Genomic DNA, 14905 nt, shown 5'->3' on the forward strand with positions numbered 1-14905 from the left:
CATCGTGATGTCTAGCTGAGTTTTCTTGTATCTCATTCAGTTTCCTTAGAATTATCACTCGTAATTCCTTGTCAGTCATTTTAAGGGCTCCTTGTTCTATAGGATCTAGAGCTTGAGATTTAGTATCTTTTGGTGGTGTACTTTCTTGATTTTTTCATATTTCTGGTATCTTTTCTTTGATGTTTATTCGTTGTGGCAGGGTGTTTCACAGTCCACAGGTTTGACATTATTGACTGACTAAGATGTTGCTGTGGTTGCCAATTTGGTATGGCTACCTCAGTGACTCCCTGTTCAGTGCGCTCTGGCCTGGGCTGCTGTGATGCGCCGAGGCACCGCAGAGTGTGTGGTCTCTGCAGAGCTTCCCCTTCCCCTGCAGGATGTCTCCCTGCTCTGTGCGCACTAGGCCGGGCTTGGGATGGAGCCGGGTGGCGATGGTGAAGCCTACTTGCTGCTGGATCGTGTGGTGGCGGCCCCCCCACAGGGTGTGTGGACTCTACTGAGATTCTGTCTCCCTTGCTGGATGACTCTGTGCTCCGTATACATTGGGCCGGGCTGCTGGATTGCGTGGCAGCAGCGTGGACCCTGTGGAGTTCCCACCTCCCCTGCCCGACGTCTCCCCGCTCTGTGTACACTGGGCTGGGCTGGGAATGAAGCCGGGTGGTGGCAGTGAAGTCTACCTGTTGGAACATGCAGTGGCGGCCCCGCAGGGCGTGTGGTCTCCTGGGAGCTTCTGCCTCTCCCACTGGACGTCTCCCTGTCTCAGCTGTGGGTTGATTTGCTTCTAGCTCCAGGGACGGGCGGGTGGGGGTGGAGGGTCAGAAGCCATGGTCACCGCTGCAGCCCAGGGTGACACACGCCAGCTCAGGCCTCCATGTTTCCACGTCTGCGGCTGTGGCTGCGACGTGGGCCGAGGCGCACTGGCAGGTCGCGCATGCGGGTTGGGGGAAGATTCCCGGTTCTTGGCAGGGTAAAGACACCTTTTCCAAGCCATTCCTTTGCATCGATTCTGCTACAGCTGCATCTGGCACAGGCCTCAAGCTGCTTCTACTTGTGGCGGAAAAGCAGCAGGCAGGTCTCCTCTTCCTTCGTCTTGACCTCCATGCCCGTTTTATGCCATTATGGACAGAAAAGATACTTGATATTATTTCAGTCTTCTTGAATTTGTTGACTTAGCTTTTGGCCTCCCATAGGATCTATCCTGGAGAATGTTCTGTGTGCACTCGGTGATAATGTGTATTCTAAATATACCAACAAATAAATGGCAGGGAGGAGAAGACACAACAATCACAACAATTCCTTGAACTCGTTCAGACAAGTGAACAGATATGATATTGATTGGGGGGGAAGGGGGAGAGGGAGAAAGGAAAAAAGAATTGGTAAAGGGACACAAAAATCAAGGGAGGGAGGTTTCGGTGATGGGACATAATAATCAACTACATTGTATACTGACAAAATAAAAATAATAAAAAAAAATTTTAAAAAGGGACACAAAAATCAGCTGCACTGTATATTGATAAGTTAAAATAAAAATGAAGGAAAGAGAGAGGGAAGGAAGGAAAGAAGGAAGGAAGGAGGAGTGGAGGGAGGGAGGGAGGGAGGGAAGGAAGGAAGGAAGGAAGGAAGGAAGGAAGGAAGGAAATTCTGTTGCTATTGAATGCAATGTTCTGTAATTATTTGTTAGGTCATTTGATCTAAAATGTAGTTCAGGTCAAATGTTTCCTTATTGTTTTTCACTCTGAATCCAATGTTGAAATGTTCTCTCTGAATCTAATGTTCAAAGTTTCAATGTTGAAATGTTCACTCTGAATCCAGTGTTCAAAGTGGTGTTATACTGAAGTTTCTTACAAATATTTTATTGTAGTCCTCCTACTAATATTTTATTGTAGTCTATCTCTCCCTTCAGATCTATTAATATTTACTTTGCATATTTAGGTGCTCCAGTGTTGGGTGTGTATATATTTACAATTGTTATAACTCTTGATGAATTGACTACTTTATCATTACCTAATGACCTTCCTTGTCTCTTTTCATAGTTTTTGACTTAAAATCTATTTTGTCTGAATTAAGTATAGCTACCCTTGCTCTCCTTTGGTTTCCATTGGCATGAAATATCTATTTCCATCCCTTCACTTTCAGTTTCTGTGTGTCCTTAAAGGTGAAATAAGTCTGTTGTAGGCAGCATATAGTTGGGTCTTTGTTTTCTTTTTAACCTGTTCAGTCACTTGATGTCTTTTGTTGGAGAATTTAATTGATTTACATTTGAAGTAAGTATTGATAGGTAAGGATTTACTATTGCCATTTGGTTAATTGTTTTCTGGTTAATTTATAGAGCCTTTGTTTCTCTCTTTCTCTTGCTGTCTTCTTTTGTGGTTTGATGATTTTCTGTACTGTTATACTTTGAATCACTTTTTTCTGTCTTTTTTATATCTACTAAGGATTTTTGTCTTGTGGGTAAAGGGGCTTACATAAAACATCTTATACTAATGACAGGCCAACTTAACTTTGATCACTTGCACAAACTCTACATGTTTACTCCCTCCCCCAACTACAATTTGTTTCTGATGACATGCTTTCTATCTTTTGTAGTTTGTGTTTCTTAGCAAAATATTGTAGCTATAGTTGTTTTGGGTAATTTTGTCTTTTAGGCTTCAAGCTTGAGATACAATTTATTTTCACACCACCATTACAATATAAGGGTGTTCTGAGTTTGATTATATGCTTACTTTAACCAGTGAATTTTATAGTTTTGTATATTTTCATGTTGCTACTTAGCAACCTCTCCTTTAGCTTGAAGGACACTTCTTAGTATTTCTTATAAGGCAGGTCTAGTGGTGATAAATTCTCTCAACTGATAAAGTTTTTAAAATTTCCTCTTCATTTTTGAAGGATGGGATTGCTGAGTACAGTATTCTTGATTGGTTTATTTTATAGTATTCTTGATTGCTGAGTATATTATTCTTGAGCTGTTTATTTCTTTCAGCTCTTTGAATGTATTATCCCATTTCCTCTGGCCTTCAGGGTTTCTGTTGAAAAATCTACTAATAGGTTTATGGAAGTTCCTTCTTTCCTTGCAGAAAAGCTGATAGCCAGAGTTTATCTCCCACTCATTCTGCCCTACACTAAAGAGAGGGTCTGAGGTAGATATCTATACTCTTGATCAGACTGCTCATTTTGAACTGGTCAGATAGCTGCTGAAGGTTTGCAAGTTTAAAAGTCACCTTCTTGTCCTTTGGTTTAGGAGAATCAGGAGTACAGAGTTTCATCAACTTCTAGAGCTACATGATTTAGGGCCAGTCCCTCAGGTGAAGGTTGTAAAAGTTGGGGTGCTTGATGTCTGCAGAAACTACTTCCAAGGAGTGTCTGAAGATCTGGAGTTAATGCTGGAGCAAGCCACAGAAGTTGTGAGAAGTCCCCACTTTCTGTTTAAGCAAGCAGATGTCTCATACCCTCTTAGCAGGGGGAGACTTCTGGTCTGGAGTTACTGCTGAAGAAAGCCAAGGAAGAAGGTGCAGGGAGTGCCCACTTTCTGTTCCAGGCCTGGAGAGATCCCAAGCCTTCCTCTGATTACAGAGTGGAGAAATTTATCTCGGGAGCAGCCAGGGAAGAAGGCATGGGGGTGGGTGTTGTTTCTTCGTTCTCACTGTCGGAGGCCTCCAACCTCTTTCCAGGGATGGATTGGAATTATCACTGGAGGAAGCTGGGGAAGAAGGGAGAGGTAGTGCTGTTCCTTTCATCTGGGCTCTAGGAGGTTTATTCTTTATTTTCTACATTGACTACCAGATACTGGCTTGCTAGAGGCCAGGGAAACAGGGTGCTGCTGACAAAGTGGCCATACCCTTTCCAGGGGCAAGGTGGAAGATGAGCTGATCCCAGGAGCTGCAGTTGCTGGGAGTGTTTGTGTCCCCTTTGTTTTTTGTGTTTGAGGGGAATTCTTTGATCCCCTGTGCCTGCTGTTCGTCAGGCATGGTAAATTAAGAGCTGAGCCCTCCAGCAGGAACTGTGAAAGTTGTGCACTATATGTGTGATATGAGCCTCTCACCCCTTGGGAAGAAGCTGTGAATTGGGGTTTCCTTCCTGAATGTAAAGTGCTGTGCTTATGGTGGGGTTAGTTTGTGAGTGTATGTCCACTTTTCCTACCTGTTTTGATGTGGATATTTTCTCAGTATTTTGGTATGTAGGAGTCTTTCAACTGGATTCTGGCTTTTTCTTAGAGTGAGTTGATAGGTACGTAGGTGTTTGCTTGGTGTCTTTGGGAGGGAAAGGGAGGATAAATTCTATTCCATCATGCTGCTGATGTCCAGTCTATCTATAAACTTGTTAATGGACATTTGGGTTGTTTCCAGTTTTTTACTATTATTGGTATTGCTGTAGTGAATTTTCTTGAGCATGCCTTACATGCGTACCTGCAAAAGAGTCTCTAGATTATTGAATTACTACACTAGGTAAAGTGACCATATAATTTGTTAATGTCATCGGGGAAACAGTTTTGGTTATTTATGGATTTTCCAAAAAAGCCTTATGATTTTAGCTTTGGTGTGTTCAAGGTATGCTTTCTTCATGTAATATCTGCCAGTGTGCTTCTATAGGTATACATGATTGAATGGATTGCATTATTTTCCATATTAGAATTCCCGAGTTCCTTCTTTTGGTCAAAACTCAGTTTCCAGAAGTACAAAGTTGACCATACAGGCTTTGGTATTTTTTAAAATGTGATTTCATTAAATTACATTAAAAACTATTTCAGGTGATGGCTGTATAATAATATTTAAGCATTTGTATATCAGACAATAGAGGAAGGCAAGAACTATGAGATTGTCACAAATATAATAATATTGTGAATAATAAATATTTCAAATAAATGTCTTGAACCCACTTTGTATCCAGTCCTACTCCACCCAGGCCTAATGGGAGAAAATGCCCATAGATCAGTTCAGCCCACCTTTAATAACCAAGTGGCCTTTTCTAATTTTTATTTTCAGATAATTATAGGTTCACATGCAGTTGAAAGAAATACTGGGAGGTCCTGTGTACCTTTTACCCAGTTTCTCCCAATGATAACATCTTGCAAAACCATAGTACAGTATCACAACCAGGATATTAACATTGTTACAGCCAAGATACAGAATATTTCCATAGATACAAAGATTCCTCATATTGCCCTTTTATAGCTACATACACTTCCCTCCCATACCTACCCCCATTCTTAACCTTAGCGACCCCTAATTTTTTCTCCATCTGCGATTTTCTTATTTCAAGGATATTATGTAAATGGAGTCATATTGTATGTAACCTTTTAGGATTGGCTTTTTTCAGTCAGTATAATTCTGTGAAGAGTCATCCATATTGTTACATGTATTGACAGTTCATTCCTTTTTAGCTGTTGTTGAGTAGTATTCCATGGTATGATTGTACCACAGTTTCTTTCACCATTCACCCATTGAAGGACATGTGGTTTGTTTCTAGTTTTTGGTTATTCTGAATAAAGCTGCCATAAACATTCATGTACAGGTTTTTGTTTGAACATAAGCATTCATTTCTTGGATAAATTGCTGGGATGGTATGGTAGTTGCATGTCTAGTTTTAAAAGAAACAGCCAAACTGTTTTTTAGAGTGGCTGTACTATTGTACATTCCCACCAGAAATGTGTGAATGATCTAATTTTTCAGCATCTTCATCAGCATTTGGTGTTGTCACTATTTTTTATTTTAACCATCCTGATATGTGTGTAGTGATACCTCATTGTGGTTTTAATTTACACTTTTCTAACAGCTAATAATGTTGACTATCTTCTCATGAGGGCCTTTTAATTTACTGATCATTTAACTTTTCCTGAAGTATCTACCTAGGTACAGCAAGATGCATAGGTTACTGCACCATCTTTACTCTAAATGGATAGTAAAAGATCAAAGCAGTTGTATTATCTAGGATGATTCTAGTTAACAAATTTATAGTGATCTGTTTGGTCTCTAAAGCCTGAACTATATCATTTGCTATTTGGGCCACATGCAGGGATAGATTATAGACCACTTGTTTTAGTTCTGGAACTACTAGCCAGGGTAGAAATCCTCAAGCAGATTGGTAAAATCTAGTGTCTTGGATGAGTTGGAAAGACCTGATGACCAGACTAAACTACAGGTAGTGTTTGAAAGTATGGGAAGGCCATCTGATTGCACAGTTATCTTGCACAACAATTATCCTGCAGGTATACACTAAGACACAAACATGTTGTTTATGATTACCGATTAGTATCAATTGCTTTTTGAATGTAATTGGCCTGATTATGGAGGACAAAGACGTGTTTTTTTGTATGTTTTGTTTCTTTGTTTGTTTGTTTTGATGGATGGCTGGTTACAGGGATCTGAACCCTTGACCTTGATGTTATGAGCACCATGCTCTAACCAAGTGAGGTAACAAGCCCAGCTTAAAGATCTTGAGTTGAATTAATTAAATTACATGATAGGTTTTGTATAGCTTTATAAAAAATATAATTGGCCTGTAGCTTATATCATTAATTCCTTTTCCTTCCTATCCCTGATACATCTTGGGTTCCTTTCAGGATCTGGGAGAAATCAGAAATATTAGCTAATTGTTAAGGCCAGCTTGTTAAGGGTCCAATTAAGGCATGTAGGTATACTGGAATTTATAATATTCCTGTATTGATTATGAAAGGGAATGTGATGATTAATTTCGGGATCTATACTTTGTGTTTATTACACAAAAAGGCCCTTATGAAAAGATGGTAAAAATTATGAGCTGTTAGGAAAATGCAAATTAAAACCACAATAAGGTATCACTACACACCTATCAGAATGGCTAAAATAAAAAATAGTGAGAACACCAAATGCTGGTCAGGATGCTGAAAAATTGAATCATTCACACATTTCTGGTTGGAATGTATAACAGTACAGCCACTCTTAAAAACAGTTTGGTTCTATAATCCTTACCAGAGAAGCATAGGACCAGGTGATAAATTCAACAGTTAGAAAGATTGATAGCCACTGTAATTGTTTGAGAAAGGTAATAAGAATTCAAAGGTGTGAAAGATCTATAGAGTAATACCCTACAAAGAATCACACCTTCTTGTGTCTATTGACACAAGAGTAATCTATTGCCTCTTCCTGCCATCCCCACCCCAGGCTTAGCCATATAATTTGCCTTGGGCAGAGCAGAGCCAAATTTAAGGCATAGGAGCCAAATAGCTCATTGCCACACATTGAAACTCACCGGAGGAGCTGAATGAAGGCCTAGAACTCAGTAGATTTGGAAACACTGCATATTCAAAGTAGACATTTTAATTGGCTCCAGTGAAAAGACTCAATTGGGAAGGTCTCAATGAGACCTCCAGAAATAACTCAAAGACATTTATAATAGTTAAAAAAAAAGGCTGAAAGTTTACTTATATATGAGGGATACTAATCAATAGGTTGATTTCTTTGATCAAAAGCACAGACAGTTTATAAAAGAGAAGGGGAAAAAAGACAGTCGTGGAACAGTGAGGTATTTCTCCACCGCTCTTTGGGAGAAGAGAAGCTACCAAGAGCAAGAGGCTATAAAAAGCAGGTTGACAAGATCATTAAGGGAATTAATTTCAGTTAGTTGTGGATTTTCTGAGAAATCTTGTGATTTTATGTGAAGAACATATATGATATGCTAATTCTGTGTGATGTCTGCCATATTGTATTACCACCTAAGTTATTTCCCTCATTTAATGTATCACCAGGATCTTAGAGAAGAGGGATTAAACAGGTCCTTGTAGACTGTTATGTTCTTGGAAATAAAGAGAATGTGAGCTGGTTGTCAAATGAGAATTAGTGACCAAAATGTCTGAAAGATGATAGAATCGCTAGATAGAATGAGGCTTGAAAGAGGAAAACTTTTTATACGTGCATGAAATAATATGATCTAGAAGGTAATGTGGAGGATGTTACTCCACCTCCTGACCTTGTGATATGTACACTTTGGGAGAAGGAGCACCTTCACTTGAGGTGTCTATAAAGGAAGGAGCATATCCTGAGTGATGAGCCAGGCCTCAGGTAAAGCAGAGAGTTGGAAGGAATGTTTAGTGAAGCAGTTAAAAATGTAAGTTTGTTTGTTTACCATGGAATGTAGCAGTGTAAAATGCAGGGAAGAAAGGGAGACATGGGATGTTGGATTAAGTGAGATAACTCATAGGATAGAGATGACCACAGATGGTGACCAAGAATACCAAAGGTTTACATGGTTTAGAAGATCCCAGCAGTGCCTGAGAGATGAGAAAGGCATTCAGTCCTATGAGGAGTCAGCTTATCATGTGGATTTATGTTTAAGTAACCCCTCAAAAAGAGTGTGGGCATGGCAGTTCCTCTAAGACTTCCAGAAAGGGTAACTGTAAGTAGCAGGAACATGTTTGTCTGAAACATAAATGTAAATATTAACATTTATTTCTGTTACTTGTACCTGGAGTTTTTATTTTCTTCTTCTGAACATCCATTATGTTTGTATTTTAACTATTAGTTAGAATTTGAAAAATCATTACCTGATTTTTTTCTTTTACCATAAATTTGGTTTAAATAATATATGGTTAAATACACAAGTGACTATATATTTAAGACTTATCATTTAATACTTTTTTTTTCTAGAAAGGGTGCTTTACTGAGGAATTTGGAATGTTGAATAAAAACACAGTAAGAAATTTACTGAAACTTGCTAAGTTTTGTGTACATGTAATATTAATGTTTTATATCACTTTAACATTGTAGCCTACATCTCTTTATTCTTGTTATTCAACCAGTCACTGTTTGAATTAGTAGAAATGTATTAAATGGAAAGTATAATATTTGCTCACAAAATCTTCACCCTCACCTTTTTTGTTAAAGCTGCTATGTTACTGTTAAATGTTTGAAAAGAAAATTAGAAATCATGAGGTGAGAGAGTACAATACTTCTGGATGCTTCTTTGACTGCATTGTCTCAGGAGCCTCACTTGCTGAATTGAAGTATTATCTTTCCCCTTGGGGAGTTTCCTAAGAGTTGTTTCCAGTTATTACTCTTATTTCTTTTTAAGTACTTAAATTATTGGCTTGATTAATTGATCTTTTATTCAGAGATACTTCTGCTGCCAGTAGCAGAAATGGGGACAAGGAACCTAAAAAACAGAATGACGGACATTTGAGGTCATTATTTCTGATACCCTCCTTCTTTTCACACATAAGCAACCTGGGATTCAGAGAGGTGAAGTCACTTGTCTAAATCAAAATTTTATCTGAAAATAGGAGTGGAGGTGAGAGGAGTGTGAGTAAATAATTTTGAAATTATATATATATACGTATATGAATATACACGTATATATGTCAGTATCTCAGTATAATTCTATTAACAGTTATGTTGATGTTTTCTATATTTTAATCATATAATATTACTTAACTTTAACACAAAAAGTTTTGACGTTTCAAGAATTCAGTAGTTTTTTATAGGAGTTCCTTGTGTAAATACTTTTCTTAAAATCAGAAGATTCGTACTTTTGCTTTTATAACTTACAGATTTGTGAAGTAAAAATATTACTTGCTATCACTTCTACATTGAAATATCATTCTGATCAAATAATAAAATAAATTTGCCACGTTTAGTTTATCTGCAGGCTGGAGGTGGAATTTATGTTTTCCTATGGAAACTTTGGTTATGGATTTTCACATCAGGTTAGTTCTTCTCTTTTTAAAAATTGTTCTGTTGTAGCTCTTCAGTCAAATCATACATTTCTGAGCTCCCATTTTTTCAAGTTTTTTTTTTTTTTTTTTTTTTTTCTTTTTTTGTCTTTTTTCGTGACCGGCAACAGATCGTAACCCTCAGTGTCGTGCCCGTACCGGACCGGGACCGGCAACGGGATCGCAACCCTCGGTGTTGCCCCCGCACCTCGCTCAGCCAGTGAGCGGGAACCGGTCTGTATGTGGGATCCGAACCCTCGGCGGGAGCGCTGCCGTGCTTCCCAAGCAGGGCACTGTAGCAGTGCACCACCGGGCTGGCCCTATACTTTGCATATAATCTTTCATTTCCAGTTTTTGCAACTTTGTAGACTTGGGTGCTTTTAATTAGGGATTGAGAATAGGAACATCAGTCTTATTTAATAAGTCTACTACTATGTTAACTGAGAAATCGCCATAATATGTTTTTAAATTTTACCTATAGTATATCATGATTTGTAATACATTTCGAATCAGAAGTATGTAATATACAGATGAAAGGCACAAGGGGGCTGGCCAGTTAGCTCAATTGGTTAGAGAGAGCCTTGTAACACCAAGGTCATGGGTTCAGATCCCTGTACCAGCCAGCTGCCAAAAAAAAAAAAAAAAAAAAAAAAATCCACAAGGAATAGCTTTTCATTTTTCTTTTCTGCTTGATTTTTCTTTCTTTTCCTTCTGCCTGTTTTCTTTATTTTCTTATCATGAATTAGGCTTGCAGGGACCCTTAATTGTTTAATCTTTTTTTGTGATAGTCATAGCTTATGTGCACCAACTTCAGAGGCAGGTTTGTGTCCAAATATAAGTATAACATAACAATAGCAATTCTTAAGGAGATGTATCCTTTTCTGATAAAACTGGGCATGTATTGTTTTATGTAGGTAGAATCTACAAAAAATAAGAAATGAAGGTATTGTATGGAAAAGAATGGGATATATAATAAAAGTTCAACTCTCTTTTCAGTGGTACAGTTCCCTTCTTCCCTATTGTGATACTGTAAAAAGAGCACTGTGCTGGGGCCAGATAAAGCTGCATTCAAACCTTGGCTCTCACACCATTGTGTAACCTTGAATAAATTACTGATCTTTAGTATCATTTGTAAAATAGGCACAGTTTTCTACCTCATAGGTTTATTGAGAGGATTAAATAAGATTAAAGGTACAGTAATGCTTGGCAGATACTTAGTACTCAATAAATGTTAGCTTTTCTTTTCTTTTCTCCTTTCCTTTTCTCCTTATGTGGGGTCACTAAAGGTCTATTCCATAGTCTAGGGGATTAGTAGTATTAGGGCAAATTGTAATTGTAACTAAACAGTATTATAATATACTTATATTTTTCTTCAGTTAAAACCTCTTCAGAAAATTATTGAGCCATCCATGTTTATGAACATTGCACCACCTCCAGAAAGAACAGACCCTGAGACGTAAGTGTTTTAAGTCTCGTTAATATGGTCAGATAATGTGACATTTAAAAAAACTAATCCATTCGACAGAGCATATAGTTATCTTAAGAAGCCCCTAGGACATGGCCAGGATGGGCCAGACTCCAAGGTAAAGAGAGCAGTGAATTTTTTTGCTTAATAAGGTGGGAAAAATTTTGAATTTCTGGGTGTAGCTCTGGAGGGAGGAGGTGAGGAGGTCTGGAGATGAGAAAAAGAAGAGAGTGCCAAGTTCATGGGTGAAGGAGGGAAGGGAGTGGTAGCCTAATGAAGAAAGTTGGTCAGGGAGTTACTCCTTTTGGGAAAAGAGGTGAGGGACTTTTATGAGCAGGGTGTCTAACGGTTGTTAGTTTTCTGCTTTGCAGTATACTAACATTACCTCTACCTCCACACCACTCTAATTGTTACTTCCAAATTCCAATAAAAAGTCTATGGTAGAAAAATGTTATTAGCAAACCAAAAGTAATTTAAAATGTAATATGTTAATCAATCTTGGAATTTCAACAGTAAAAATAGATTAAATAAAAGTGAGTACCTGAGAGACTTAATCTATAATGTTATCCAAGAATAAGATATAGAAAAATCTGAAATGAGACTGAAGGAATTAGGATAGGATGGAAATTATGTTCTGAAGTGCTTATTTTCCTATAGTCTCACCAACATGGGTATTATCACTAAAAATATACTTTATCCATTTGATATTGGTGATTTGTTGAAATGGTAAAGTGAATTTTTTCTTATGATTATTGACTTTTTTCCTTCTCTATTCATTGATTCAATAAATATTTACCAAATATCTGCTATATCCCCAAGGCATTGCAAATGTAAAGATAAATGAAACCTGGCACCTGTCCTCATGTTGCTCATGGTTTAATGCAAAGGTAACATGTAAAAAATAATTATTATTACTATAATGCAAATAGGATAAGAGCCCTCCTAGAGCCAAACCTAAAGAACTACAAGACAACCAGCCAAGGAGATTCTAATTCTTCTAAGGGGAACTGGGGAAGAGAGTATTGTCAAGTGAGGATCCACAAAAGAACGTGTTTAAAGTGAGACTTGAAAAAAATGATAGTAATGTGTCTGGCTGATTTTGGAGGGCGAGTGTACACCTTCCACAAAGAGGATACATATGTAAAAGCAGGGAGCCATAGGAGGCTATGTTGTGTTAGAGAATTCTGAGCAGTTAACTGTGAGTGGCTAAGAGCATGGGAGCAAGGAGGACAAAATGGGAGATGAGCTGGAGGAGTAGGCAGAGGCAAGATATGGGGATTAAGAGTTCAGGCTCTAGAGTCAGACTTCATGGGTTCACATTCTGGCTACGCCATGTACTAGATGTGTGACCTTAGGTAAGTTACTTAGGCCCTTTGTGCTTCATCTATTGACTGGGATAAAAATAAAAAGTACCCAATTGAGTTACTATGGTGATTAAATAAATTACATGTAAAGCACTTAGAACATGGTAGCAAATAGTAAATTGCTTAATTAGCTGTTAGTTACTTATAAAAGTAATAAGTATTATATCATTACCATTGTCATCATTGTATTTATACTTCTTGAATGTGAGTAAATTTTACACTTTTGGGTCCTTAGGAATGTGCTACAATTTCAGTAGAACTTGAGTTTTCTAATTTATACAGATAGAAATCTAGAGAACATGTGTAAGAATAGATATTAAGGATATGAGATAATACTGAAAGGAACATAAAGTTGGGTCAGGTTGAATTTACTGATATGGGCTCACAAAGAGATTCTGCATTTAATTTTGCAGCTTGGAGAGTTAGAAATAGCTCTAACACCTTGTTTAGTTGGTCAGCTGAAACATGAACCATTAACTCACTCTGGGAGCATCCAGAAGACATACGTTTTACCATGACTATGAGAAATGAATTTGTGAAGGATGCCCCAATATCCTTGAAGATCTCTGTGATTGCCAAACCTTATGTGGCCTACAAAGAGCTCTTCGTAGGCCAAACCTTATGTGGGAACTATAGTCACTGGATTGGGAAACCTAAATGCAGCAGGATCCCAGTTGGCAGGAGCAAAGTGAAGGCACTTTAACTGCCAAAGGCAAGGTGGGTGTGGTTACCGTAATGGACAGTAAAGTCAAGGCAACAATCAGAATAGTCTGATTATCACAGACTTATGGCATTGGCTACTTGATCATGATGTTCCTAGAAGTGAATAGATAGGAAGACTACTAAATTCTTACTTAATCTGTATGAGCCTAAAAGTTTTAGCTTGAGTGAACGAATGTCTAACCTGAATCATTAAAACAGAGTCATAGCCCCTCAATCAATTCCAAGACTTGAGCTAGTTTACAGACCCAGAAATCCCTGAATGAAGGGGAGGCCAGGTCCCCTCCAAGAAGGACCCTACTGCACTGCCAAAAATGTATACTGTTAATCTTTCTCCAAGCCTTCCCTGAAGGGACCTATAGCCTTTTACCAGGGTAACTGCGTATTGGGGAAAAGGAAACCATCAGGGCTTTTGAGAAATACTGGATACTGGCTCTGAACTAGCACTAATTTTAGGAGACCCTGAATGTCACTATGGTCCATCAATCAGATTTATGGAGGATTTATGGAGGTCAGGTGGCACACACCGAATCCCCACACTGGTTTCCTGATCTGTGGGGTGGAGGCTGTTATGGTGGGAAAGGCCAACTGGAAGCCACTAGAACTGTCTCTACCTAGGAAAGTAGTATGCCAAAAGCAATATTGCATTCCTGGAGGGATTACACAGCTTAGTGCCACCATCAAGGACTTGAAAGAAACAGAGGTGGTGATTCTCAGCACATCTCCATTTAACTTGCCTATTTGGCCTATGCAGACAGATGGATCTGAGAGAATGATAGTGGGTTATTGTGAGCTTAACCAAGTGATGACTCCAATTGCAGCTGCTGTACCAGATATAGTTTCATTGCTTGAGCAAATTAACATATCCCCTGTAGTATGCAGCTATAGATCTGGCAAATGCATTTTTTTCTTCATACCTTTTAATAAAGACTGCCAAAAACAGTTTGCTTTCACCTGGCAAGGTGAGCAGTACACTTTCACTCTCTTACCTCAGGGTATATCAGCTGTCCAGCCCTATTTCATAATTTAGTTCCCAAGGATCTTTAGTTCCCAGGGATCTTGATCACCTTTTCCTCCCACAAGATATCACACTGGGTATCATCACTGTCATCCATTACATTGATGACACGTTGATTGGACCTAGTGAGCAACAAGTAGCAACTACTCTAGACTTACTGGTAAGATACTTTAATGTCAGAGAGTAGGAAATAAATTTGGCAAAAATTTAAGGGCCCTCTACCTGGGTGAAATTTCTAGGGGTCCAGTGGTGTTTGGCATGTTGAGATATCCCTTCTAAAGTGAGGGTATAAGTTGTTTCATCTGGCCCCTCTTACAAACAAAAAAGAGATATAACACCTAGTTGGCCTCTTTGGATTTTGGAGGCAACCTACTCCTCATTTGGGTGTGTTACTCTGGCCTACTTACCAAGTGACCCCAAAAGCATCTGGTTTTGAGTGAGGCCCAGAATAAGAGAAGTCTCTGCAACAGGTCCAGGCTGCTATGCAAGCTGCTCTGCCACTGGGCCATATGATCCAACAGATTCAATGGTGCCTGACATGTCTGTGGCAGATAGGGATACTGTTTGGAGACTTTGGCAGGTTCCCTATATGGGAACTGCAGGGCAGGCTCTCAGGATTTTGGAGCAAAACTCTGTCACCACCGCCCCCCCCCCCCCCC

The 14905-nt window shown here is 38.8% G+C and overlaps 1 protein-coding gene across 1 annotated transcript in view; it reads left to right on the forward strand.

The window, feature by feature from the left end:
* Positions 1 to 824: 824 nt before the first annotated feature.
* The window catches only part of LOC103609360 (amyotrophic lateral sclerosis 2 chromosomal region candidate gene 11 protein-like), a 49191-nt gene continuing 35110 nt past the window's right edge, over positions 825 to 14905 (forward strand). The window contains 4 exon segments of the mRNA XM_008593688.1: positions 825 to 967; positions 3239 to 3401; positions 9605 to 9673; positions 11056 to 11135. Coding sequence (XP_008591910.1) covers positions 825 to 967; positions 3239 to 3401; positions 9605 to 9673; positions 11056 to 11135 — 455 coding nt within the window.

The sequence above is a fragment of the Galeopterus variegatus genome, unplaced genomic scaffold (assembly GCF_000696425.1).
Source record: "Galeopterus variegatus unplaced genomic scaffold, G_variegatus-3.0.2 Scaffold9526, whole genome shotgun sequence".
NCBI classification, from domain to species: Eukaryota; Metazoa; Chordata; class Mammalia; order Dermoptera; family Cynocephalidae; genus Galeopterus; species Galeopterus variegatus.